The sequence below is a fragment of the Amblyomma maculatum genome, chromosome 9 (genome assembly GCF_055883805.1).
Source record: "Amblyomma maculatum isolate TAMU_Amacu chromosome 9, ASM5588380v1, whole genome shotgun sequence".
NCBI lineage: Eukaryota > Metazoa > Arthropoda > Arachnida > Ixodida > Ixodidae > Amblyomma > Amblyomma maculatum.
In genome coordinates, this window is record NC_139352.1 from 34357499 (window position 1) to 34385107 (window position 27609).

The following is a 27609-nucleotide window of genomic DNA, read 5'->3' on the forward strand; positions in this document are numbered from 1 at the left end:
AGAAGAAGCAGACTTCGCCATGAGCGACTCCGAGGTGTTGGTGAGCCTGAAAGAGGGTGGTCCCGGCCGCGAGTTCACCATGCCCATGGACGTGTTACGCGCAGCAAGCCCGTACCTGCGCGACATGCTGTACGAGTCAGTGGGGGTGTCACACCTTCGCCTCAGGTTGGACGGAATCTCGCAGCTCGCTTTCGACGGCCTCAAGGCTTACCTGCGAAACAGGTCAGTGAGCATGCAACATATGTACCCACCGTGCAATACGTACAAAGAAAAAATATGGATGTTTGAATGGACAGAATGGAAAGACGATTTGCCGAGTCTGTGCTTCATACGGCCTGCGAACAAGAAGACGCTTGTGTGCGGAGCCCCCACCGAAATGTTTTAGCTGATCAAATTGATGTATGCAAATTGGTGCGTCGAGGTTCGTTCTAGGACGGTACAAAGGAGGCGACAGCTGCACTTAAATTAAAAATGAGCAGAAATTGCAAGCCATCTGCTCAGGCTCAGGTTGCGATTATAATTGTTATTTCAGGCATATAAAAGACCGGAATTAACAAACACGCTTATTTTACATAACGACACTTTATATCTAAAAAAAACTGATCATGGCTTTAAAATGCTAGCGTATTGTACTCGAACGATCTTTATGGTAATTTTTTTTTGCGGAAACTAACAGCGTGGAATCTTTGTTTCTTCAACCAAATCTGCTTCAATGACGAAGGTATGTTGTCTTTCTTCTTGCCTTTAGCGTTGTTGGGCAAAAGGAGGTATTTTTGAACGAAGGATAACTTGCAAAAGAGAGCAAGACAACCGCAAGCCAATGTTTTGGATGAATGAACGGGAGCATTCCCTTATAAATAGCGCGATAGCAGACGTTACCAATCTCGTTTACTGTCATCCTACCTTTGTAACCAAAACTTTTCCATTGGTTAACTGAATGCGTTACTTTTAACATAACGGCTTCCTGGTCACCTTAGGCTTCGTGGTTACTGTTATTATATTGTTTTTGAATGAAAGAAACTTCGGATATGTGTAAGATATTCGGGCAACATGTTACTCTTACGTATCCCATGAATATCACATCGACGATCGCAGTTCCAGAGCACTTGATAAATGCCCGAACCACTGTCCAACACTGCAAGTTCTCAGGAAAACAAAGATATTTTACCTGTAATAGGTGCAATAGAACACTTTTATTTTCTGCAGTTTCAAAGGGACCTTTATATCATTTATAATAATCACTTATTTGTGATTACGTGTGGAGGTTATGCTAAAGCATCAAATCATATTAATCTGCTTCAATGACGAAGGTATGTTGTTTTTCTTCTTGTCTTTAGCGTTCTTGGGCAAAAGGAGGTATTTTTGAACGAAGGATAACTTGCAAAAGAAAGCTAGACAACCGCAAGACAATGTTTTGGATGAATGAATGGGAGCATTCCCTTATAAATAGCGCGATAGCATGTGGCTGGTCTGGTATGCAAATCATTGGTCTATCGATAGCATTGCGCGACGGGTTTGACTTCTGCCAAAGCGGCTTTAATCGCAGCGAGAAAGGCAGTGAGAATACATTCCAACCAGTTTAAATCAATGTTACTAGAACCGGCTTCAGTTTGAAAACTCCCCGCCTCCTTTGTACTTCGCGGGCGGCGCCTGACCACTTTGGGGCTTGGCGGTCGCAATCAGCTCCTGACTGGCGCCATGGAGACTGCAGCGAAAGCAGGGCCGCGATAGACGAACTGCCGTATTTCCGAAGTATTAATTTGTATAAAGCAATAATGCGAGCGCTGATAACATTTTATTCTTCAGTAGCTGCGAGTTTGGCAGTCACCAAACGGTTAGGAACTAATGTAAGACCTTTCAAGCAACCATTCTTAAGAGGCAGCAGGAGTGCTCGCTCTTGTGAGTGGTGTTCGCAAACTGGAAAGACGATACTTTTCTGGTGTATATTGCGTGATTTGTGCTAACAATCAAACGCCAGACGCCTAATTTCGAGAAAGTGGCTGTGTGCGCATGCTTTAATTACGACAAGGCGGTGATCACAGGCTTTGCAATTCAACCGTGTTTTCCCCGCCATACTTGGCAATTGGAATATTAAAGTATCATAATGGCGGCATGAGTAAGAGCCAGTAGTGCAATTTGGCCGAAGCCTCCATTAAGCATTATCCGCGATTAAAAATTGAGCTTCATGCTACAGCATCAAATCCTATATTGCCGAGTAGCTTATGCCGAATACATTTGTACCTTTATATTGTTTATAAGAATCAATTATTTGGGATTAAGTGTAGAGGTTATGCTAAAACATCAAATCATATTAATTTCGAGAGCTTATATCGAGTACGATTGTGCCACAGTTGGGGTTGCATTTTGCTGTATACAGAAAGCGCGGGAAATTGGAAACGGGTTGGAGCACGGTCAAATGTAGACGAGCCTGATGTGTTCGTTTTTTGTTATTTCTTCAAGTTGTTGTCTTGAAGTTGTGAGGCTTGCCCTTTTTTTTTTTTTCAGAAATTTCAGAAAATAACGGGCCCGGTCCGCGCGCACTAGGTCTGTGAGCGCGCGCTTAAGTCGTACATCCACGTATTGTCCATAGTATCACGGAGAGGGACCTTAAAAGAAAAGGACTCCTCTTATGCACAAATATACGCACGCTTTCAAAAGAACTCGTAGGCAGAAATATTAAATGGGTTAGGTCCCGATTCTTCTTTCCAACTTTATTAGGTGCTGCGGCAACTTTTCACACCAGGTAACCCACGTGAATAGAATGTCATATTCAACTCAGCGAACTGCGGAAAAAAATATGGAAATTGGAACACTAAATTCATCAGATATTTTCGGAGCTGCTAGGATACTTGACGCTAAGTCAGGGATTTGGTTTGGTTTGGCTTGTTGGGGTTAACATCCCAAAGCGACTCAGACTATGAGAGACGACGTAGTGGAGGACTCCGCAAGTTCCGACTATCTGGGGTACTTTAACGTACACAGACATCGCACAGCACACTAAGTCAGGGATTTGAACTCGCGCTCATGCCGCTGAAATGCCTGCAGCCGCCGGCAAAGGCATGCCGCGAATAAGCTTGGCTCGACTGCAGCGCCATTTGACGCGTTTTTGTTTTAGTTTTTAAACTGAAGCTGCTTCTATTACCGCTTGTTTGAATCGTTCTTGCCGGTTGTCCTAGTAATTGACTATCAGTGTATGCTATGGACGTAAAGTCGTATCACACCTGTGGGAACAACTCGCGACGAACGCTTACATCGCAATTTTGATAAAATACTGAAAACTGCGGCGAGAATGAAGTCTGTCAGTGGCGAGTATAGACGAAAGACAAATTATTGTCTCGGGTAAGGGTGGCCCACTGCTGCGACCGGCGGTTCTCAAGAACCTTTGTCTTTTTGACGGCCGTTGCGCATTCTACTGGGAGGTGGCCAACGCATTGCACGTGGTTTGAGTTCCTCATTTTCTCATCACTCCTTCCCCTACCCGAATGGTTTGAGAAGCGGCCAAGCTCGGTGCAAGAAGCTATCGCCCCAACCTGCCCTGGTTCGGGGGACCTGCGCGAGGGTCAAGAACAACGAGAACATGTAATGAGGGACCCCACCTAGTACTGTAAGGCGCCAGTTCACATAATGACTTCGCTCCGAGGACCTCTTTGTAAAGAGAAAAAATAAATGTTTTTTAGCACTCTACCACTGTCGTACATGGGGCTATATTCATCCCAGTCGGAAAAAACTACAGAACATTTTCTGATGTTACGACAGAATTTCTGTGTGGTGTTTGACGGGAAACCTGTTGTGACAACAGAGCATGCTGTAGTAACATCAGAAATTTCTGTAGTTACAACAGAAACGTGCCACAGAACTACAGATAAGAGAAATATACTGCAGAAAAACTACAGAACTACAGAAAAGTACTACAGAACAACAGAAAAATCTGATGGTTACGACAGAACTACAGGATATTTTGTCGTATTTCTGGCACAGTTCTGTAGTTTTTTTTTTTTTTTTTTGACTGGGATCCATTAATAAATCGTGTAATTTTGTGCCATACGCCACTGCTGGCGTCGTTTTTTTTTTTTTTGCCATTGATGACTAGGATTTTAGATGACTCTGGCTAGAACGCCCAAGCAGCGACTCTGCCGGCTTTTCGCGTATTGAGAAATGAGCGCATTCGCCCCAAATATTAGATCTACCAATGTCCTCTGACCGCGGGGAGGGGGGGGGGGGGATTACCTGGTAAACGAAATAGCGTCAAAAGTCCCATTCTGGAGAAAATTCGGCACACTAGTTGGCGTTGCGAGCGAAACATCATGGGCATGGCCTTGTCAGGTGATGGCCAGCAGTCGACATCGTCGAATACTGGTTCATCATTGGATTGTGTGACTTTGCAATGTCATGTGCTATCAAAAAGTCTGAAATAGCTGCCAACTCTGATTGCTCATCTGAGCTGAGGTGGAAAGCTGGGATAGGAATAAACCTTCTAAGGCTCTTGGGTGCCGAGTAAGGCAAGCTGCACCAATTGAGGCCACGCAAGCACGTTCGTACAAAGTTTGGTTAGAGCGAGGCTTTATATCTATGTGAAGTGGTCGCTTACGACTGGCAACTGCATAGCCTGCTTTCGTATGACTCTAGTGGACTAATAAGAATATGTGTAGATTAGACGCGCAAGCTAAGGCATTAGTAATTAAGGACCATTAGCTACATGTCGGTATGTAAAGGAGATAAATAATTGGCGCCATTTGCGCTGCCACGTCATATAAAGCGAAAATGTGTTCCTTAATTTATTTTACATCTTTTTAGCCACCATCCTTATGTATTCTCTGCATCTTTAAAGCATCAGCATCACGCTTTAAGCGAGCAGGCCTACCAGAATATTTACTGAATCGGGGCTTTCCGTAAAGGTCTGCGTTTCTAGGGTAAGGCTGTAACATCTTACCGAAAGCTTTTCAGAAGCTTTACCGCCTGTGGTCTTTGTATGTACGCAGCGGCCCAACGGTCACGTGCCTGAACGTGACGGACTTGTATAGCTGCGCTTACAAGCTTCGGCTTCGGCCACTATCCACCCGCTGTCTACGCTACCTGGCGGAAGCGGGCCCCGTGGGACGCCAGATCGTGGTGCTGGCGCATGCGTCGCAGCTCGGACTGGCAGCCGAGCAGAACGCCGCCTTTCAGTTCGTTGTGGAGAACTTCGACGCCGCTGTCAGGCATGACACTTTAGGTGTTTCTTAAATGGTCACATAAAGGAACAAATCAACCTTCAATTAGTTTTGAGCAGAGCCTCCAGAGTAGTGCAGTCAAGCCCAAGCGCTCAATGGCGCCACTTAGTGGTGCATTTGTTCACTCAGGCCAAGGTGTGTTCGCGCTCAAGGTTGAAGATATGCGGGACGTGGTCCACTGCGTAGAAAATACAAAGAAAGATCCGGCCACGTCATTCACTATCGACATTGTAATCACCGTTTTAGATTCCTTGTTAAATTACGTCTTTCCGTGTTCTAGAGCATATATATTCGAAGAATATCTAGTTACACAGACAGAGGGAACTGGCTCCGGCACAGCGATACAGCATTGTTCCTCTGTCATATCTACTACAAAAACGTTGCTTAGATTGCAAGGACAAGGTTTTCAGAAACTGCCCTTTATTGCTGCGAAAGCAACATTACCCCAGGCTTCGCATCATCGCGTAGGCGGCGGGCACAAATGGCTGTGAACAGCCGTTGCCTAGCACTCATTTTAGCCGAGCTCTGCCAGATGGCGCCGCAGTGTGAGCCGAGCCGCTGACGCTCGCACCCGCCAGATGTTCTGCCTTGTTTTCTTGCAAAGATAACACTCCGACAGCCAAAGACAGCCCTTTGGTGACCGCTGCTAAGCCGTGTGCACGTAAAGAGGCGTAGCTACGGTCTCCTCATAAAAGAAAATTAGGCTGATGGCTTAGCTCAGCTATGCCTAAACATACGCAGCGAAGCGCTACGGCTATGATTGGTTGATCATGGTGGTCTGGCGTTTAGGCTGTACGTTTCGCCTTAGCTCGATCTCCCTTCTACTGCTCACCTGCCAACGGCCAGGCGACTACCTTGGGATCAGAAGTTAATTTCTACAGCATTCTGCGCCGTTCGGCAGCAGCTAAACTCTCCTTGCTTCCATCTTAAGCGCGTCCGTTTGTTCTCCGTCGAGCGCATTTTATGCACCCAGCGCGTCCTCCTCGCACATGCGCAGTAGCGCGTGACGCAGCACCTGAAGGACACGCGTCAGAGAGGAGCGCGCTAGCCGGCGGCGGCGGCGGCGACAGGCTGTGGCGAGGAGGCGACGCATTAGCGTTTTGCGTCACGGCACTTGGGTTTCGAGCATGCGCATAACTCGCCTCCCAGACTCACGCGAAACTCGGCTTTGCCGCGCCCGCGCAACGTTGCCATGAAAAGATTAGTTAAAGACCCAGAGTGGCTCAGACTACAAGGGACGCCAAACTGGTTGGCTCTGAATATTTGGGCCACCTGGGGTTTTAACATACAGCATTATCACATAGTACCTGGAAACCTTACATTTAACCTCTTCCTAAAAGCGGCGACCGTAGCTAGTATTTTCTACCGCATTCGTTGGTTCAGCACTCGAGCGCCATAATCACTGCGCCACCACGACGGCGCCAATTGAAAATGATGAATGCAAGAGTTACCCTTTTCCAGGAGAGCAGGGTGTTTCGCTTTCGCAGAACACCCCGTTACCCCGAGAATGTGCAGGAACTTTACATTTACTGCCTGACAGCTTTCTCCGGTGCTGCAGCCAAGGACACGTAGGAAAGGTAAACAGATGGGCTTCTCTCCTCGTGCTATGGAGCGAGGGTTTACGTACGCTGTTCAATTTAGGGGTGCGGAAATGGGAAGTGGGTAATTCGAGAAACGCTGCAATGTCAATAGTGCTGAGGTAGGCCGCTTTCCAAGCTACATGACAAGAGCGCATCTCCTTCACGTTCCTCCGAGCCTTGGCTGGAGAGCCATAGAAAGTTGTCCAGGAATGCAGTAGTAGAGGAACTGGGCACCAGCCTGGGTACTGTTACGTTTCTCCACCGACAAGTGGGACAGCTGACGCGGCCACCGCATAGCAACAGGCAGAACCGCGAGCGGATCGGCCATTTCGGCGCCGTTCATCGGCCGCGCAACGCTTCCTCCCGCCGGCATGTCTCAACGTGATCCTGCCACGCGCCAAATGTGTGTGCGTGCGTGTGTGTGCAAAAGCTGGCCAAGCCTGGAGCTCGAGGGAGAGTGCGTCGCCCTCTCCTGTCTGCAGGAGGTGGAGGAGATGCGTTCGGACCACCTGCGATTGAGTCATCCCATCTTGCCCAGACACGTTGGGCGCTCCATTTCCTGTGAGGGTTTACCCTTTCCTTGTGAACGGGAAAACCTATAAAAAGCAGCGGCCGACTCCGCTGAGATAGAGACTACTTTGACGCGCCGTTGTTACGACGCTAGACACCAGCCGTGTGAGAGTGTCTGTATTCTCTCCGGGTCAGCTTCTTTGCCCGCTACTTCATGATGTTTTAGTAAAGGTTGTTTCGTTAGAAGACGCCTCGTCTTTGCTGGCACCTTTGATGCCGTCCGCCGTCCACGGAGCCGCCAGGCCAACGCTACCGAGGGGCCGCGCGCCGCACGTAATAACTGCTGGCAGCGGTACGCTACTCAGGCGCACGCGACCCCAAACCTAACAGTACTAAGGCCTGATGACAGATTGCAGGGTAAGGAGCCAGTGTTCGTTCGCAGGACCCGGCAGTTTCTGGAACTGGACTGGCACACACTCTGCAGCCTGACGCGGTCGGACGTGCTGGGCACGTCCTCCGAGACCAAGGTACTACTAGCCACGCTTGCCTGGCTCGAATACGATTACCAGGTATGCTAATTCTGATATTGACTGACCATCAACTATTCCCAGAAACGCCATTTACCTGTCCTGACCTGCAGTGGCGTTTCCGCTTCCTGTGTAGACTGAATATATCCCATCTATACTACTCAAATAATCCGCCAGTGGCGTCGACTGATTTTCATGGCTCCGCTGTTAATCCGTATTACTTTTGATCGATCCCTTTTCATCTTCCGCGCCCGGTGATGTCATGCTAGCACGTGTAAGGGGATCATTCACAATGTCATGAGAATTGTTCAACGTTTAGACTTCAAGACCTGTTTTGAGGTGCATTGGCCGCTTCATTCCTGACTTGTAACTAACTATAGTGCTTCTGTCACCTTATTGGGCGACTGTCATCACTGTACATGCTACCCAAATGGTTTCTATGCTGTTCCTTCACTGTACGAAACATTTTGTGAAATTTCCCCAGATGCATCTTCGATCGCCCTATCATGATTTGTGAAAGCATCTTCACGAGGACTATAATACACAGATAGTGGTTTTGTTCTATAAACGGAGGAAACTAGTATGGAAGAAGCCCATCAACAGCAAGAACCTCGATGTATAACAAATGCTGCTCTGTGACAGCAGATAACAATGATAACCTCACTAATATTGACATACACTAAAATGACGGAAAACACGGGACCGAAGTATAGACACAAGCACGAGCACCATCTGTCCTGTGGTCCTCTATTTAGCGCTGTTTTGTTGCATGCCAATATCTACCAATTAGCGCGGATAATTCTCCTCTTGAAGTTAACCACTAATATTGTTAGGGAGCACGCAATGTGCCTGGCCATACATCACTACTGATCTCTCTCATGCTGTGAAATTTGGGCGATACCTGATATGGTGCCAGGTGCAGCGAGCGCACTGAGCTCTCTGAAATCATCGCCAACATATTGCCCTACAGCTTAAAAGGGGCTATAGAGCCACTGCCGCTGTTGATTTCGTTCGCTCAAATCACGACTGAGAGCACCCAGTTGTGGTGCGTTAATAGGCTAGTCACATGATTATGTTTGCACTTTGTAAGGCTTCTTTTCGGGCTTTGTTTATCCCAAAAAAATCGAATAGTGTTTTGTTTTTTAATCATGCTTATTGTCTAAAATAATATTTAGTAATTTAGAAACATCAACCTAATTGCCGACCTATTGTAGAACAAACGTTACGTATAGTGTGCGTAGTACGGCCGGTACATGTATGCAACTGGTTTCCCTGGCCTATACCTCAAATATGTCATTCTTTCTGCTATTGAATCAAGTTAGCTAGCACACCCAGTGTTTTTACATCATGCAAGGCTCTTCGCAATCGTTTAACTTCATTTCTGCGGGTTGCCGTGCAATTCGTTAGGGCCTCGCTGATGCTCATAGGTTTAGTCGAGTAGAGGCCATCCGCTTTATAAAAATAAAGCTGGTTAATAAATCCCTCCGGCTTCGCTGCTGGCTCGCAGAACCGGCGCGAGTACGAGGATTGCGTGCTGGCGTGCATCCGGTACGGGCTGCTCCCGGAGGCGGTGCTCATCATGTGCTTCGAACAGCCGCCCAGGGGCCGCATCGCCCTGTCCGGCCGGCCGGTTCGCATGAAGCTTATGGAGGCCGCATAGTGAGTGACCGTACTTGGGAAGCTCTGCTACGTGTGTCGATATCTAAACGACCCCCACTAGCGGCAATTGGCGTCATTCACGCGTACTATTCTCTTGGCAGGAACTTGTATGCGGTACCTCTTTTACGCTTTAGTATAAGGGCGCCGTGTCGCGGAAAAGTTGGTGCCGGCGTTATTGTTGTTCTCCCTTGTCGTGACGCGGAAACCGCCGCCAGCATGTGGTGCCCACAGGAAAACCCATGATCGTATTCCGCTGCTGCAGTACAGATAGCGCGCAAGTAGGCCCTATGGGGCTGGGAATCTAGATGGAGATTGGAGCCTTCGCCTTTTTTAGTGGAGGCTCCTTTGCAACCTGTGTATTTGGATCTGCTGTGCATACCCTCACTGCACTCACCAACGCATCGATGGAGGATGACGGCTGTTCCAACGCGCGTCTGTGTCTCTCTTTCTTTCTCTCATCTAACTATTCTGCTCCACCCACAAGAGGCAGCGGTGGAGGTTCAGCTGGAGCGAGTTGCCAAGTCCGTCTGTTCTGCTTTCCTCCTTCCTACAGTGTCGACAAGAATATGCCTTACCCTACGACTGTGTTTGGTCATCAGAGATGTAAACTCACAAAATTTAGAGGCGCTGTTAAAGGCGGTGTCACGTCTTCTCTAAAGCAAATGTTGAGCGTTACCTAATTTTTATTGCTGATCTACTGTAGCATAATTTATTATTGCGTGCTCCTCTTCTTACCGGTTTCACTTAGCCGCACCTGGCTATGCATTGGTTTATCCATGTTGAACGGAAGAGTTCGCTTTTGTTTTTTTTTATACGCTGTGGGTTCACGTATAATATATATACAAAGGATAGCGCGTGCTGGAGGCAATCACCTGTACTGCAAACTTCAGTAGTCATTTGAGACTTACATAGAAACCTGGCGCTAGAATTGTGTACATGTTCAGCAGTGTTGCCTTTATTGCCTTCCATCCCTCAGACTTTATCAAGGTTGACATTTTCCCACATGTCAGGTCAGGTAATAATTCGCTTTATGGACTTTGGGGAACAAGAAAGCAAATGTTGAGCGAAAAATTTGGAGGGCGCTTGAGTTTCGCCTTAAGCGTCGACGTGACAGTGCCTTTAACAATGCCTTCTCATTCCACGAAAGGCTGGCAGAGAGTTTGGAAAAATGTCAAACGTGTTTACTTAGGGCTCGGCAGAAAAAAGGACACAGTATTTGTTGTTCTCAGTTTATACCTACACTTACAAGAAACGGCATATTATTATAGGTACTTATGTACTACGAATGCGTATTTGAGCGCAAAAGAACAGAAGATGAACAAAGGAGAGAGACGTGGTAGAAACGGCGATGTTTAACTCAATGCATTCGTCGTACCAAGACTAACTAGCCCGTCTATTTTCGTTAGCGTGCCTATGTCGTCGATTCGAATCCTTATCACGTTAATAGCTTCCAACGTGACTAAACGATAAGTGCTGAATTGGTATGTCAGCACCCGGAACGGTGCGCAAGAAATAGTTGCGACACAAATTTGATAAGATATTACGTGCATATTTTTAGCACACGTTTTTCTCAATTCTAGAGTTTACTGCGACGCCTTCTCCACCGAGCGGACTTCGTACGCTACTGCGTGAAAGGATTTCATTCTCGACAGGATAGATTGCGCTGTGAAAAATTAAACCTCCTTCACGCAGTCAGTTATTTATTAAACCAATCAATCAACTCTTATTTGCACAAAATAAGCACTCACTAATATACACCATTGCTCACTATTATAAGCTGGATAACAAAGATTCCTGCTCACCTAGAACTCTACGATAGCGAAGCTAATTTCTTCCCGTGAGTTGTTTACGGGGAAGAAAATGCAGATGTAGCGTTTTTGAAATATCCGTAAATCGGAAAAAGTCTTTCACAAAACCTTGGCACGCTATTAGCTCGCATTATGTCCTGCAAGAGGGTAGCATACGTTATCAACGGAGCCCTTAACTGCATGCGGCGCAGCTCCCACTATATGCGGCTGAAGGGTAGGCCCGACCTGGCGCTGGAAACGCACAATCGCACCTTCACGGGCACCGAACCCGCCGACCTGCTCTCGGAGGATGACTTCGTGGCATCGCCCACGTCGGTGCCATCGTCGCCAGCTGCTGCAGCCGGACTTCCCCAGGCAAGTACTATGGGCATTTCGGGCTTGCTTCTCCTGGGTAGAACGAATGTACCGAGTCATATGGCCGTTAAAAAAGTGCAATTTGGAGCCTCTGGGACAATTATTGTAAGCTAAATCCGTAATCTATCGTTGGGCTCCTTAGTGACGCGCCATGCGTTTGGTGTGCAGTGGCAGGCCTCTTTGGTTTCTGGCAAAGGCTCTGATTGGCACCCAGTGCGCCACGCTGGGGTGCCACGCCCACTGAAGCAATGTTCGGCACCCTTCCATGAATTAAAAAGCCCAAAGGTCGCAGCCTTATTTCTTTTAGAAGGCGCTATAAACGCCAAGGAAGCAAAAGGCTTTCAATAGTGCTCTCGTTTGCTTGGAAATAAGTGGCATTAAATAAGTTTGTTGCAATCCATTACGAATTTTCTCAAAGTGCATTTTTTTCGAGCATTCTTATACATTAGTGTGTATGTGCAAAATTTATTTCATCGCAAAAAGTGAGATAGCTGCCCATTATTTCCGGTGGCACATTCTGCACTGACTGCTAGTGTCGCTAAAGGGAATTTAAAAGAAGTTTTGCGTTAAGTGAACGTTGTCAGAAAGCACTGGCTATTCGAATTTAGGCGGCGTATCACCTTCGCAGCTTATTTGTGGTAGAATAAGACGTATTTCTACCTCATACGTAATGCTCAAATCCACGCAGTCGCCTGTGAATGCGCTTTAGGCTGAACCTTTTGTTCTGCCCAAGATATTACTCTGCATCAGTGTAGTGAACGTGAAGCAAGTTGTAATGCTCAGTCCGCAATTTTTTTCACGTTCCGATTCGTCATGTCAGCTCTTACGCCAACACATCTACATGTTCACAATTTATATCTCGTCTGCAATAAGGACTCCTCGCGGTTGTTCTAAGCTTTGCGCATCATGCTTGATTAATGTTGATGAAATGGAATTTTAATATAATGCATTCCCGCTGATGTGGGAGAGTTGACCTCTCGAAATTCTTTTCGGGAAGTCAATGTGATCAAAACAAGGTGAACAAATAAATATTAAACGCCTTTTCAAACTCTCAATGTTTTCTTTATCGCATTGTCCACGTAGTATTTTTGCAACACCTGCTTGGAAAAACCGCGGCGTACTGAGCGAAGAATCGCCTTCCCTATACACTCTAAAGCAGAGGCCTGTACAGCGAGAAATCATGGTTTTGATCACCGTAAGAGACCAATGCTTTGCTGATTGATTCGATTTATAGAGAGCCTATTTATTCGCACCCCATCGTGTGGCAGAAAGAGAGCGTCAATCCTCTAGTTTTCGGCGTTGAACAGTTACATCAGTAAAAATATACTCACGCAGATTGCCACCTCTGGGGCTTTCCGGGTTGTCGACAAATGGAAGCCCGATATAGGCCGATACCGAGGACGCGAAGACCAGGTGGCGAAAGCGCAGGCTGTGGTCAGGGGATTCCTGGCCAGGAAAGAGTACACCAAGCTTCACGCAAGGCCCAAGGTGCGTTCAATACACTATACAAATATGGCTCTAAACGACTCTTTAGGTGACATTCGGGCCGCGGTGGTTACTGTGGTAGCGTCATACTTTCTCTTTCCAGCTCTTTGAGCAACTACAGTCGTCTACACGCCTGCGTATGGCACACGAACGGTAGCTCTAGCGGAAATTCGTGGCAATCTGCGATGTATGGCGGGCCTCATACGAGTATAAATTCATTAGACGTTCAAACATGATTCATTAGGACCTGCATTCACGAAAAGGTCTTACTTCTCTATGAACCGGTTACTTCCTATGCAATGTTACATTGTTAAAGTGTTAACTGAAGACGACGTTAAAATCAAGACTATCCTAGACTTCAATCAAGAAAATGGTCAAGCAGGTTTTCAGAAAGGGCACTATACTATCGATCATATTTATATCATCAACCAGGTGATAGAAAAATTCTTGGAATAAAGCCATGCCCTTATACATAGCATTGATTAATTGCGAAAAAGCATTTGACTTAGAAACATCGGCAGTTATGCTGGTATTGCTAAATCTGGATGTAGACGAGCCGTATGTGAAAGTACTGGAAGATGTATACCGCTACACAGCAAGCATAGCTCTTCATAAGGAAAGGAACAAAATTGTCATAAAGGAAGGTGTTTGGGCAAGAAGACACGACCTCCCCATTGCTAATGACAGCTTGTTTAGAGGAAGTATTCAGATACTTGGAATGGGAGCTGTTAAGGATAAAGGTTGATGGAGAATTACTTAATAATTTGTGATTCACTGATGGCACTGCCTTGCTTAGTAACTCAGGGGATGAATTGCGAAGAATGATTGATGACCTGGACAGGAAGAGTAGAAAGGTGGGCTTAAAAATCAATATGCAGAAGACTAAGGTAATGCTCAACAGCCTCGGGAAGGAACTGCAGCTTACAGCAGGTAGCGAAGCACTGGAAGCGGTAGAAGAATATGTATGCTTAGGACAGGTAGTAACCGCCAATCCAGATCATCAAAGAGAAATAACTAGGATATTAAGACTGTGATGTAGCGTATTTGGCAACTATTCCCAGATTATGACTAGCAGCTTACCGGTATCGCTCAAGAGGAAAGCCCACAACAGGTACCTCTAACCTCTATTCACTAATTGGGCGGAAACATAGAGGCTAACGATAAAGCTTCTTCTTAGGCTGAGTACAACGCAGATGGCTACCGAACGAAAACGGTAGGCGTAAAATTAAGAGATAAGAAGCGCGTAGAGAGCATCAGAGAAATAACTCAAGTTAATGACATTCTAGTGGAAATCAAGAAGAAATGGCCATGGGCAGGGCATGCAGTGCGTAAAGAGGACTACCAATGGTCGCTTAGGGTAACGAATTGTATTGGTAGGGAAGGAAAGCGTAGCAGGAGGCGGCAGAAAGCCAGATGGCCGATTGAGTTTAAGTTCGGACGAGATAAGTATATGCAGCTTGCACAGGGGCGGGTCAATTGGAGAATTACGGGAGAGGTCTTCGCCCTTCAGCGAGTATAGTCCAGCTGATGATGCTGATGATGATTACTATTGCTATTTATCATTCGGAAAAGTGATGTTTCGGCTCAATTCAAATTGTTGGTAGTGGTAGATGCTTGTATGTCAAAGTCAGTGATACAAGGGTCACTCAGCCCAAATAGGAAGGCTACTTAAGGCAGCAAACAAAGTGCAGTCATGAAAATAAGGTCTTCTGTATCTACTGAATGTTGCTTGCGTCGGGCAGATTCAAGTACAAATTCTTTTAGCTTGGCGTGAAGACATTACACAGATTGTATTAGCGAAGAATGCAGAGAATAGCAGTGACATGCAAGCAAAATCATTGTAACATTAATAAGCCGAATTTTACAGTAGGGAAGAAAGGAACGGGGGAGGGGGGCAAATGACGGAAAGGGCTTGATAAGAGGTCGACAGCACGTACCGAGGAAAAAACGTTTTTCGCAATAACAACTGCATGCCAGTTCCAAAGTGGATGTGATGCTAATGGCGCTAGAAAGCAGATTAACGCGCACCTCTCAATACACCACTATTAGACGGCGACGTGAGGACCAAGAGATATTACTCAGTCACCGGCAATATTTATTTATTGATACCTCAAAGGCCCCATTTAAGGTGTATTACATGCGGGAGTAGTTGACGAGTACATGAATCATTGGATGATCTGAAGGTTGATGAGTCAGAATGAAGTACGGCGGTGTTTGGCGAGTCATTCCAGTCCCGTGGGGTGGGAACAAAAAAAGATGACAGATGCGCAGATGTCCGGGCAGGCGGAGGGTAAACGGTCTTTTCATGGTGCGTGCGGCTGGATGTATGGTGGGCGGGGCTGATAACAGGCTTATGATGGTAAAACTTGTGAAAAAGGCAAAGTCTACCAATTTTGCGTCTGTGTGCTAAGTTAGTAAGGTGAGCATTTTGGTTTAGTTCAGTGAGACTTGCATGATAGGAAAACGTCGGGTATATGAATCTCGCCACGCGATTTTGTGTTACTCCTAGTATGCTAGAAAGGTTATTTTAGTAAGGATCCTAGACAGCGCGTGCGTACTCTAGTTTGCGACGAACAAATGTTAGATAAGCTAGTAACCTAACTGATGGGGGAGTTGCGCGCAGTGTTCCCCGAAAAAAAGCCGAGAACGCGATGGGCTTCGTTTGTTACCTGCATTGTATGATGGGACCAATTTAGATCGCGGGTTAAATAAATGCCTAGGTATTTATACGTTGACACAGCCACGATTTCGGTGTTGGATATAAAGTATTTTGATGATGCAGGGAGCGACGACGATGGAAAGATAGTAAGGATGTTTTCTTCGTGTTTAATGACATTAACCATTTATTGCACCAGGTTGCTACGCTTTCGATGTCCAGTTGAAGAGTTTGGGGGTCAGTGCTATTAATTATAGGACGGTAAATAACGCAGTCATCTGCAAACATCTGGATGTTAGAACGTATGTTAGATGGTGAGTCATTTATATAAATAAGAAAAAGCAGAGGCCCTAGGACGGTGCCCTGGGGAACTCCGGACATAACAGATGTACATGAAGATGAATATTTATTAGCTAGAACAAATTGCTGCCGGGTAGTGAGGAAGTTGCGAATCCAATCTAAAACAAAGGAGTTAATTAAGGTTCAGGCGAGAAAGTTAAAAAAAGCCATTTATAAGCAACTTTGTCGAATGCCTTTTGAAAGTCTGGGAACAGGGCGTCAACAGAATGTTAAGATCAATGTTAGAGCTTAGGTCGTTAATGAACAATGCTAATTGAGTGTCGCAGGATAAACCTTTGAGAAAACCGTGTTGACTGGAGTGAAAAAAAAAAAGTTGACCGATACTAGGATATTCATAATATCAGAAAAGAGGACATTTTCAATCAACTTTGAAGGAATGCAAGTGATAGATATGCGTCGGTAATTATGACGTGAAGATGAAGAACCCTTTTTTAGAACTGGAATGACTTTGCCCACCGTTTCCTGACTTTGCCAATATCATTTCCTTTTCTGCATACTTCCTTTTGTGCATCCAGAACAAGAAAACTCCTTGACCTCAGGAAGGTGAATGAAGAGGAGGCAGCATCTACGGCTATGTTTGGTTCGTGACAAAACCATAATATCCTGAGCTGTCTCACTGCAGTTTAGAAGCACGCGATATTTCGCGAAACTAAAAAAAGTAGCCACTACAAATATAGAGATGTCATAGGGTATCCCCGGTGGCCGCAGCCGCCGGCGCTGCTTCAGGACGGCGAGGAGAGGCCCGCCTCCCTGGCTGAGGTGGAGGAGGCCTGGAGCGTCCAGAGCTCCCTGCAGGCGCTACCCAAACTGCCCAGCGCAGGTCCCCAGCGTCCTTCCACGCTGCTGCTCATCTGCGGTGGCCTGGGACCCGAAAAGCTGCTCGACTTTAGCTGCGCGGTCCTTGGCTATGGCGCGGGGCAGGTGTGGCGCTGTGGAAAGGTGAGACCGCTGTTTGTGCTAACCGGTCAGAAGCACGGTAATGGTCTCGCATCTAAAGTAATAAAAACAACAATGAAAAGTGCCATACCATGCAACTGTGGGGTTTCCAGGGTAAATTTTTGGCCGTCATTTGGGATAACTACTTACCAAATGCTGCAACTCGGATGGTGCTTAGCAATACCCTACGGTGCACAATGATAGTCTGTCTTTTTTCTCTTTAATGTCCACATTTTAGGAAAGAACTAGCTGGGGACACTTAAGGGTGGTTACTAGATATTTTTAAACGCCCCGTTCTTCTGGAATCCGGCGTTGGAGTGGTCGGCGTTGCGAGTCAAACCTCCCAGGCATGCTGGGTCAGACAGGTGGTAAATGGTTCAAGGCTGGACACTAATTGGTCATAGGGTTATGTCACGGCACGCTGCCGTGTGACATGGCAGATTTGTCAGGAACTGTCAACTCGGGATTCATAGTTCAGAGGGTAATGTGAGCATGTTACCAATGTCGAATATTTCAAACTTGGCGATATCTGCAATGTGGAAGTGTCTACATTGGGCAAGCCGACCGATTCCTGAATTACCGTTTAAGGAAAAGTTATCGCACTTTTATTTCAGCCACTAACAATCTGCCTAAGCATTTAGGTGCTCATCGTCATCCATATTTTTTGGAGAAACACGTTGTTGGCCACTGTTTAAAGGGCAGCTTGAAAAACGCTCCTTACGGCATCACCGGCTGTTATGGAGGGAAGCCGTAGGCGCGTCAATGACTTGTCTTTTCGAGAGCGTATGCTGTCCCGCTCGAGGTGCAACTTCGAATTCCCCTTCACTGGAGGTTAATGACCTTGAAAAGTGAGGCAGCTACTGCGCCTTCCTTCCTCAAAAAGAAATTTGACAAAAAATATTTGAAAATACGACAAATGGCTTTGCTCTGATATGTCTGGATATACGTAGCGAAAAGCAGTGATTACCTGGGATCAGAAGAAGTTAGTTTCTCCAGTCTTCTGCGCCGTTCGTCAGCAGTTCCATACCGAGCCCGTCTAAGTTCACCGGCGTTCTATAATTCGTTTACAGGAAAGGAAAGGCGCAGCATTTGTCACTCGCGGAAGGCAAGAAGCGGCGTTGGAGCGCACTCGTTCCCGCTTGGTCCTCTTATCTGACGGCAGTTGGGTTGCGTCATATCCTTGATGTCACCCTATTTGAGTGACTTAACTATTTCAGTCTTTGGTGCTTTCAAATTGCGCGCCAATCGCTTTATCTGTCACTCACGGAATCCCGCTATCATCCTCACGGTAGACAAGCGGAATTATGAAGAGCGCTTCACGTCCCGGGGCGTGGCACAGCGCTCGGCTGGGGATCCAAGGGATGGAACTAATTCTTTGTTCCTGAGGAGGAGTCGCACACCTCTTAAGCGTTGCTAGTAAACGCTGGCAGAGGGGGCTGCGCAGCTGGCCTTGGCTGTGACGTCACTCTATCGCGGCGTACGGTATACACTAAGCTCGGCTCCGACCGTGAAGCTTTACGCTTCAAAAATCGCGGAATCAAAAGGCGGCGTTAAAGGCGCTATCTCGCATTAAGCGAGCCATAAGCGGCACCCTTATTCAAAGCGTGTAAATATTTTTGTATTGTTTAGAATTCGATCTTTAGCGCGTTCTTATATTAGTGGTAGCGTTTTGTTCTGTAAAAAGTAGAATTAATGCCATTCCATTATCATCGCAGGCACGCCTCTGAATACGTGTTTTTTTTTTTTTTTGGTCCAATAAAAAATGAAACGTGGGGCATAAATTCTCCTCGTGTAGTAAGGGACATCGGAACCATCAAGAGAGGGAGAAAGGCAGAGGGGGACCACACGCCGATTGGCAAAGGGCGGCCATCTTCCTTAATCAAACCCTGTTCACACCTACGTTCCGTCTGTCACGTCTGCCCTTTCCCAGAAAAGTTTTCAGTAAACGAGGCTATATACAGCGAACACTGTAAGACAACATCGAATCGGGGTCAGGATCAATACCACAGAAAGTATCTAAACCGATATTACAAGTTAATATCGTGACGTATGTGAAGGGACAGTATTCTTCACGAGTAACGAACTTAACTGCAGCTTTGGTAAATGGCAGTGGTATGTATTTTTAATCGCTCAATTCTACGTTCGTAATGGCGAAAAACGCCACGAGGGAACACAAAGAAGGATAGAGCTGATGGTTCCCTGTTCTGCCCGAGCCGGCAGAAGAAGAATCCAGGTACCGCTCTTTGACGCTGTCGGCTAAGCGTGGTCAAGCAACGACACCATCTCGAGGTGGGATGGATACTCGAGTAAAAGGAGAGAAGGTCCCACGTCTCATGAAGACATCATGAATTTTTGGCTGCAGCCAATGCTACGCTGTACACCGAGAAAAGTGTTTAGTCTGAGTCGTGTGTCGGCAGGGAAGATTTGTTCAGGGGCGCTGAAGTCTTTCAGTGGGGCTCTGAGGAATCCATTGAAGTCCTATGTCCCAGAGAGTTCCGTGCTGAAGTTCGCAGGCTTTTGCGTCAATAGCTGAGCAGATGTGGCTAAAGAACTTTCTATGCACTTATTTTGCTCGCAATGCTGACGGCATGACTCCCTCGCCACCGCGTATGTACCGTAGCTCCCACAGCCACGGCACCAGCACGCGGTGACCTGTCTTGGCGGTGCCCTGTACGTGCTGGGCGGCCTGGATACTCGCAACAGCCGTCGTGGACTCAGGCTGGCCACCAGTTCCTGTTTCCGCTACAAGTACAAGCAGCCCTACGATGACCCCGACGCCTTGACAGGCCGTTGGGAACGCCTGCCCGACATGCGCCACGCCCGCATCAACCACGCCGCACTGGCGCTCAAAGGGCGGGTGTACGCCGTTGGCGGACAGGACGAGTTTGACGTGTGCGTACATTACTTATTGTCTGTGGCAGGCCCGCATTCTAATCCGGAACGCTTGAAGTTTACTGCGTATTGAGGGTTCATTGGAGAACAAGTTGAACGCAGCTCGAATTTGCCGCGAGTTACTGATTAACGCCTCCGTTACAGTTTAGCATTCTAGTTCACTGAAGTTTAGCATTGCCACTAGCGGCCTGTGGGTCCGGAAAGGTTTAGCCTGACCCGTGTTGGTTTCGACTGAGGTGAAGAGACGCCGTGGTAAGGTCCGGAAATTTCGAACACCTGGGGTTCTTTAACGTGTACTAACAACACACAGCACACTGGCGCCTGGCTGTTCGCCTCCTTGAAAAACGGCTGCTGTGGCCGGGATTCAGTTCCGCATTCTTGGAAGCAGTAGTCGAGCACCGTAAACACTGCAACACAGAGACTGCGTAGTCGGGCTCATGTGGCAATGTCTATTTGTATGCGTAAACAAATATGTGCCGTAGAAAAATGTGTCAGATTTGCAGCACGTGCTCGTAAAGCTGCATTAAAACAAAACATGCATCGTAAACATTTTGTGTAGTTTATACTGAGTAAAATGAGAACTTGCGCTAATCAATAAGCGCAAGGTGGCCGATATAAGGAAGTATAACATGGAGAAAATTGAGCATGCTGTAAAGAACGGGGGAAGCCTTAAAGCGGTAAAGAAGAAATTGGGCATAGGCAAAAACCAGATGTATGCGATAAGGGACAAGGCGGGCAATGTCATCACTAATATGGCAAAGATAATCAAAGTAGCCGAGGAGTTCTATACAGATCTCTACAGTAGCCAAAGTAGTCAGGACCGTAATGAGATTTGCGGTAGGGAGAAACAGTCAGACATTCCACCAGTGACGAAGGACGAGGTCAAGAAAGCACTAGAAACTATGAAAAGGGGGAAATCAGCTGGAGAGGATCAGATAACTACAGATTTGCTGAAGGACGGGGGGGATATCGTGCTAGAAAAACTGGCCACCCTGTATACGCAGTGCCTGGTGTCATCGACGGTACCGGAACCATGGAAGAATGCAAACATTATCCTCATTCACAAGAATGGGGACTCTAAGGACCTTAAAAATTACAGACCAATCAGCTTACTGTCTGTTACGTACAAGGTATTTACTAAGGTAATCGCTAATAGAATCAGGACAACCTTAGACTGCAATCAAGCAAAGGATCAAGCAGGGTTTCGGAAACAGTACTCTACTGTCGATCATATCCATACCATCAATCAGGTGATAGAAAAATGCTCGGAATATAACCAGCCCTTATACATAGCATTCATTGATTACGAAAAAGCATTTGACTCAGTTGAAACCTCGGCGGTGATGCAGGCATTGCGAAATCAGGAGGTAGACGAGCCGTACGTGAAAGTGCTGGAAGATATATATAGTGACTGCACAGCAACCATAGTTCTGCATAAAGAAAGTAACAAAATTCCCATAAGGAAAGGTGTTAGGCAAGGAGACACAATCTCCCCAGTACTATTCACAGCTTGCTTAGAGGAAGTATTCAGAGACTTGGAATGGGAGCAGTTAGGGTTAAGGGTAGATGGAGAATACCTCAGTAATCTGCGATTTGCTGATGACATTGCCTTGCTAAGCAACTCGGGGGATGAACTGCAAATAATGATTGATGACCTAGACAGGAAAAGTAGAAAGGTAGGCTTGAAAATCAATATGCAGAAGACTAAGGTAATGTTCAACAGCCTCGGGAAGGAACAGCAGTTTACATTAGGTAGCGAAATACTGGAAGTAGTAGGCGAATATGTCTACTTAGGACAGGTAGTAACCGCAGATCCGGACCACGAAAAGGAAATAACAAGAAGAATACGATTGGGATGGAGCGCATTTGGCAAGCACTCGCAGATTATGACTAGCAGCTTACCGGTATCGCTCAAGAGGAAAGTATACAACAGTTGCATCTTGCCTGTACTCACCTATGGGGCTGAAACGTGGAGGCTAACCAAGAGAGTTCTACTTAAGTTGAGGACCATCCAGAGGGCTATGGAACGAAAAATGGTAAGGGTAACATTAAGAGATAGAAAGCGTGCAGAGTGGGTCAGAGAAATAACTCAAGTTACCGACATTCTAGTAGAAATTAAGAAGAAGAAATGGACATGGGCAGGACATGTAGTGCGAAAAGAGGATAACCGATGGTCGCTGAGGGTAACAAACTGGATTCCAAGGGAAGGAAAGCGTAGCAGGGGGCGGCAAAAAGTTAGATGGGCGGATGAGATTAAGAAGTTCGCAGGGGTCAAGTGGATGCAGCTAGCACAGAACTGGGTTAAGCGGAGAAATATGGGAGAGGCCTTCGCCCTGCAGTGGGTATAATCAGGCTGATGATGATGATGATGAAAATGAGAACTGAGGGGTATGCCAAGTGGTATGGCGAACAAGTTTATATTCGGAAAATGAAAGTCGTAAAGTCATCAAAGGCGCAGTTTCGGAGTGACCGTATGCCCCCTCCGCATCGGGAACACATCTCGTGCATATGTTACATTTAAAAAAGCGAAATTTAGATGCGAGAATGTGGATGTGAGCTCACAATCAACAACTTTCTGGTATCATGCGTCAAGCTTAAAAAAGCAGTATTTCATATGCCTTTAGAATGAGTACGGGCCACTCCATCGGAGCCTTCTGTATTACCTCATTGTTGAAGTTTAACGCGTTCCCCAAGGTTTTAAAGAAATAAACTTTGTAAACAAACTAATATTTCTCTAAAAAAGCAATAATTTCGAACCCACAAGAAGCACAACGGCGTGTTGGGTTTATGGTTCCCTTAGCTGCTTATGGGTGACAAAGAGCGCGACATAATCACACCTTGCCTGCATTTACAAATGAGGAGGGGAGCAAGGAACGCGAAGTATCGGTTATGTGAAGCATAGCCAGCCGCCAAAATGTTTCATGGTTGGCGGCGATTGAGGCTCTCATGTGGTCAACACGGCATCATAGTATATCGAAACTTGCGAGGGCGAAGCCGCCACTACAAGAGGAAAAGTTTACATCACTGAAGAAAGTTACTTATTGTTACCTTGGCAAAATTTCTAAGAAAGAAATTCCTTTAAAAAAGACACGAGGGCATGTTTAGGTTTAGTAATTGTGGTATTAAATATTGTATGGACGACACCCTCTGAGTTCGTGGTGGTTCTTGCGTTGTGGTCGCCCTGAAGCGTGCTTGTTTCACGCAGGTTCCTGAGCTCTGTGGAGTGGTATGAGCCCGGAGCGGCCTCATGGAGCGAGCTCACATGGCCGCTGCCGTGCCGCTTGACAGCATGCGGCGTGGCTGCGTTTCGCGACTCCTTGCATGTGGCTGGAGGGTTGGTGCAGGCACCTCGGCAGCCAGACTGCTTGTACGTCGTCTCGTCGCTGCTTCGCTGGGACGCCGGTCAGTCTCGGTGGCAGAGGGCTGGACCCAGCCTACCTTCCGGAAGGGGCTCCTTGGCTCTTGTCGAACACAAGGGTGCGTATGAAGCGTCTTTGCGGTAGACTCAATGATTCGTGCACAAGAGCGGTAGCTGGATTGCTAGTCGGCTTTGCTTGCTGTGGTCGATCGATGTCACCTAAAGGGGTCTGCAGCAGGTGCTGCCAGGCTTGCACGCTCCTGCTGTGTCCATCGTGTAGTACCTACCACCTGTAGGCATTGCCTGAAGAAAGTTGTAACCAAAAGCAAGTATGTGCTGTGTACTGACGAGTAAAAAGTTTAAGTACAGTATGAAAGTCACGTCGTCAGCCATAGACGCTTGCTGCTATGGTCGGACGCACCTAGTATCTAAAGTAACCAATACAGAGAATTACACAGCGACAGAAATTAGTCCGTTATTGCGCTTTTCTGGGTACCTATATAAAAAACTGGCGATGAGTCCAAACGGGAAGGGCGTAGGGATTTCAATCCCCTTTGGCATTGCTAATATATATAAAAAAACCCGGTTCTATTTATTGTTAAGCGGAGTAATACATAACGCTGTGGTGTACCACTACCGATAGTTAGCAATGGTTTTCTTGTTGACCTATCCTACTACAGTGATCTGAGCATATTCTTGGGAAAGCACAAATGAGGACGGGATCCAGTGATGTGCCGCGCCCTCTTTAGGGAAGCGGTTGCCCTGCTTCACGATAGGAAGGCGTGTCACGAGGAAACTCAGCCTCCGCTGCTGACTTCATTATTGCGTCTTCATAAATTGTAGGTTGAAATTATCACCCAGAATGTACAGTATACGACGGTTAAGCCCTGCGCACGCATCTGAACATGTTCTGTGCAAACTAGAAGGGAGTATATAGCGACTGGAGCTATTGATAGTGAGCTAAAGATGCAAAGATTCTATGGCAACAAATTCTATGGCATGATTCTCTTCATGCGTGTATAAACAAGTAAATAAAAGCTGTCACAAGAGAAAGAGAAAAAGGATTTGTCCGTTGATCACAAGAACCCACTTTACGAAACCGATCAAAGTAACCATCGTCACACTTTCCCTCGCAGGCTCCCTGTATGCCATAGGAGGGTTGGCTAGGACGGAGACGGGCCATCTCCGCGTGCTCAGCGACGTCATCGCTTACAACGATAAGGAAGACTCATGGCGACAATGTCCGTCGCTGCCCGAGCCTCTGCATGGTTGCCAGGCCTTCTCTCTCGGTGGGTTGGTGGTGGTGGTGAAAGCATTATATGTACAGAGAGGTATAGACACTATGTGGAATATTGGTTTCACCGCGCTAACACATTAAACAACAGAAAAGACAAACACCACGGAGCGCGAACTAACAACTGATTTTAATGGATGAAACGGAAGTCATTTTATACACAAAACGGTGAAACCAATATGAATAACCAACTAGGCCCAATTCTCGCCATTTTAGTACTAAGTGGAATGCCTAAACAGGCACTTCATTGGCGTTTGCCGCAGCCCGGGCGCGCTGCGTTAAAGCCTTTTGGGCCTCTAGGGTGCAGCAGCCGAACAGGGTCGTCACCCAGTCCTCTTGGGTGGGGTTGGGTATAGGGGGCGAAGATGGGTTTTTCTGGCCAGCCCATACCATGTGGTAGATGTCAGACACCTCCCCACAGTGCGAGCACAGCCCGTCAAATTGTGGATCAAAATATTTCAGAGTAGCTGGGCACAACATTGTATTGATGAGCAAGAGCACTCGCTCGTTAGCCTCCCCAGCCCTTTGCACGGGGTGGGAAGAGTTTGGTGCGTGGATCTGTAATACGATGCAGGCGTTGTTCTCACTCGTACTTGCCCCCTTCTAATGCGAAAGCATTACTAGGCTATGTCGGCAAAGTCGTGTCCGAAACCGTTGTGTCTGCCGCAGTAGTACATGGATAAGATGCCCGACTACTGGTTCGATCCCAACCGCTGGCGGCTCCGTTTTGATGAAGGCGAAAAGAAGAGGCATCCGTCTGCTGTGCGCTTTCAGTGCATGTTAAAGATCCCCAGGTGGTCGAAATTACTCCGCATCCCTCCACTATGACTCTTCTTTCTCTCATTGCGCATTAACTCCCATCTCCTCCCTTCTCTTACGGCGCGGTTACGGTGTCCACTAAACAAGTGTGACAGATGCTACGCTTTCCCTTTCCTGTGAACCAGTTCTTATTACCCGTTGTGTCGTTCTGAAAATAGTTAGGATTGAATGAACGGTTGTGTCTAATATAAGATGATATTAGGATGCTGCAGACAACGATAAGCCGATAGAATGATTAGTAAATAATTAGATCCAAAAATGCGAAGGTAAAATCGAACATAATTCGATGTTAGCCATACACTTCCACGTGTAGATGTTCAATGTGTGTGATGGCACGCCAATCGGAATTGGATGTTTTGTTTATATCATAACTGGTTGTCAGGATATGGAAGGCGCAGTATCTGTCACACACTCTGTGGACGCCTGAGCCGGACTGGAAGGGGAAGAAGGAAGGTGGGATTGAGAGCGCAAATAGAGAAAGCGGTGCCGTAGTGGAGAACGGCGGTGTAATTTTCACCGCCTGGAACTTCTGTAATCAGTACTGCCATCGGAGGAGGGGGGTGGGGTGGCTTCTCAATACCTACTGGTTGGGACTCCTCTGTCCTCACGAGGCAGCGCAGGTGGCTCAGCTACACAGCCAGTAGCAGGCTCGTGCATTTTCTTTTCCTTCTGTCTACAGTCGCAAAAACAACGACGAAGTGCAGCACACGGACTCCTCTTCGTTTCGCCTACATCGAGACGCCGGCGGTCGTCGGGACTAGGAAATAATTTGATTCTGCGGGACGAGCCTTGGCCTTGTTAGCAGAAGCTATGCATAGAGCGCGCGATGTACCGCATGAAGCAGAAACGCTCAGGCTTTCACATTTCTCCAGTAGAGAGTCTTCAGTGCTCTCGCAATTGTTATTACTTGTTTACAAAAGGAATACTACCTCCGCCATATGACACAGCATGCAAAGTAGACCGGCAATATAAATGCTAAACTAAATGTGTCAAGCTCTCTATCGTCCGCTAGCTTACAGCACTACTGCAGGTGCTTCTGAGTCAACGTTTTGAATTTTTTCTTGATAGTACTGTGGTGAGTTTCTTGCCTTAACTAACTGTTAACAGCTCTTTCCGCAGCCTAATTTCCCATGTTCAACTTATTTTCATTTTGTTTCTTGTCGTCGGTATTTTCTTGTCACTTTTCAATGCAATTAACTTATTCCTCGTCACCGTATGTGCGGTACGTGGGCGGTATTATGATAAAAAAAAAACTGTTCTTTGCGTGAAGCGGTATCAAGTATTGCAAACTTGTACAGCGTACTTTCCTAATTTTGTTCTGAAGCAACCCTGCACATGTGACGAAACGAAGGCTTTATTTCACCGAGGAAATAGCATTACGGTTAGTTTTTTTGTTACGAAGCTCTAAAATAGCTATACCTTGACGTAATTTGATTCGTTACTTGCATTTTTGGCAGCCAACTTTGTCAAGACTGCATGAGTGCAGCTGCTTAAAAATGGGATTACACTTAAGCTGCGCCTTTAAATGCATTAGCCGAGGACATAAGGATTCCGTAGGCCGGCTCCCGCTGCTGAGGCTGCTTTGTGCTTTCGCGTATAGCTTGTACAAGGATGTGGGAACATACTTGGACTGCCAACACCTATGCACAGGGAAAACGTGGTAGGCCGCAAGTTCCGCGTGCTAACCAAAGGAATGCCAGTGAGATGTCATGTTCGTCGTGCATTCGCTGAAAGATCGAGACGATTCTGTTCGAATAATTGAATTTGCAGTGAACCACTGTGACGGTTCTTAGCTTTCATCCTGTGCTGTTGTATATTTCAGGTGGCCAGTTGTTGGTTGTATCCGGAAGTCGCATACTTTGTTTGGAAGGTGAGGAGTGGACCTGCAAGGCGATTCTTCCGGCCAGGCTTGCAGGCTGTGCCGGCGCAACGGTTCCCTCTCCGACATTTGCGCTGCCATCTCCCATCAAGGAGACCAGGGACCAACCTATACAGGAATGAAGTGAAATAAGCCATTTGGTTTTTCATCCTGTACTGCCACCAAGTAAAAGCGGTGTACAAGCGGTTATAATAAATAGAGTTGTCCGATGCGTAGACATCTTGTTTCAAGTCACCTGAAAGGATGCGTGGCAAAAAAACAACATAACTGTTGAAGCAAAAC

At 46.7% G+C, this 27609-nt stretch overlaps 1 protein-coding gene across 1 annotated transcript; it reads left to right on the forward strand.

Annotated features, from left to right (window-relative positions):
• LOC146178812 (uncharacterized) lies at window positions 1-27449 on the forward strand. Its single transcript, XM_084580042.1, has 10 exons — window positions 1-222; window positions 7743-7869; window positions 9335-9486; window positions 11486-11696; window positions 12984-13136; window positions 16858-17088; window positions 19706-19977; window positions 23183-23454; window positions 24472-24624; window positions 27271-27449. The coding sequence occupies exons 1-10, from the start codon at window positions 20-22 to the stop codon at window positions 27447-27449; spliced, it is 1953 nt and encodes a 650-aa protein (XP_084436168.1). The 5' UTR covers window positions 1-19.
• Window positions 27450-27609: the final 160 nt, after the last annotated feature.

Bases quoted from the DNA above. Each gene is read 5' to 3' on its own strand.
- LOC146178812 (XM_084580042.1), top strand. From the start codon at position 20: ATGAGCGACTCCGAGGTGTTGGTGAGCCTGAAAGAGGGTGGTCCCGGC. The intron at 19,978-23,182 runs GTGCGTACATTA...TGTTTCACGCAG, and splicing joins GGACAGGACGAGTTTGACGT to GTTCCTGAGCTCTGTGGAGT. The intron at 23,455-24,471 runs GTGCGTATGAAG...TTTCCCTCGCAG, and splicing joins GGCTCTTGTCGAACACAAGG to GCTCCCTGTATGCCATAGGA.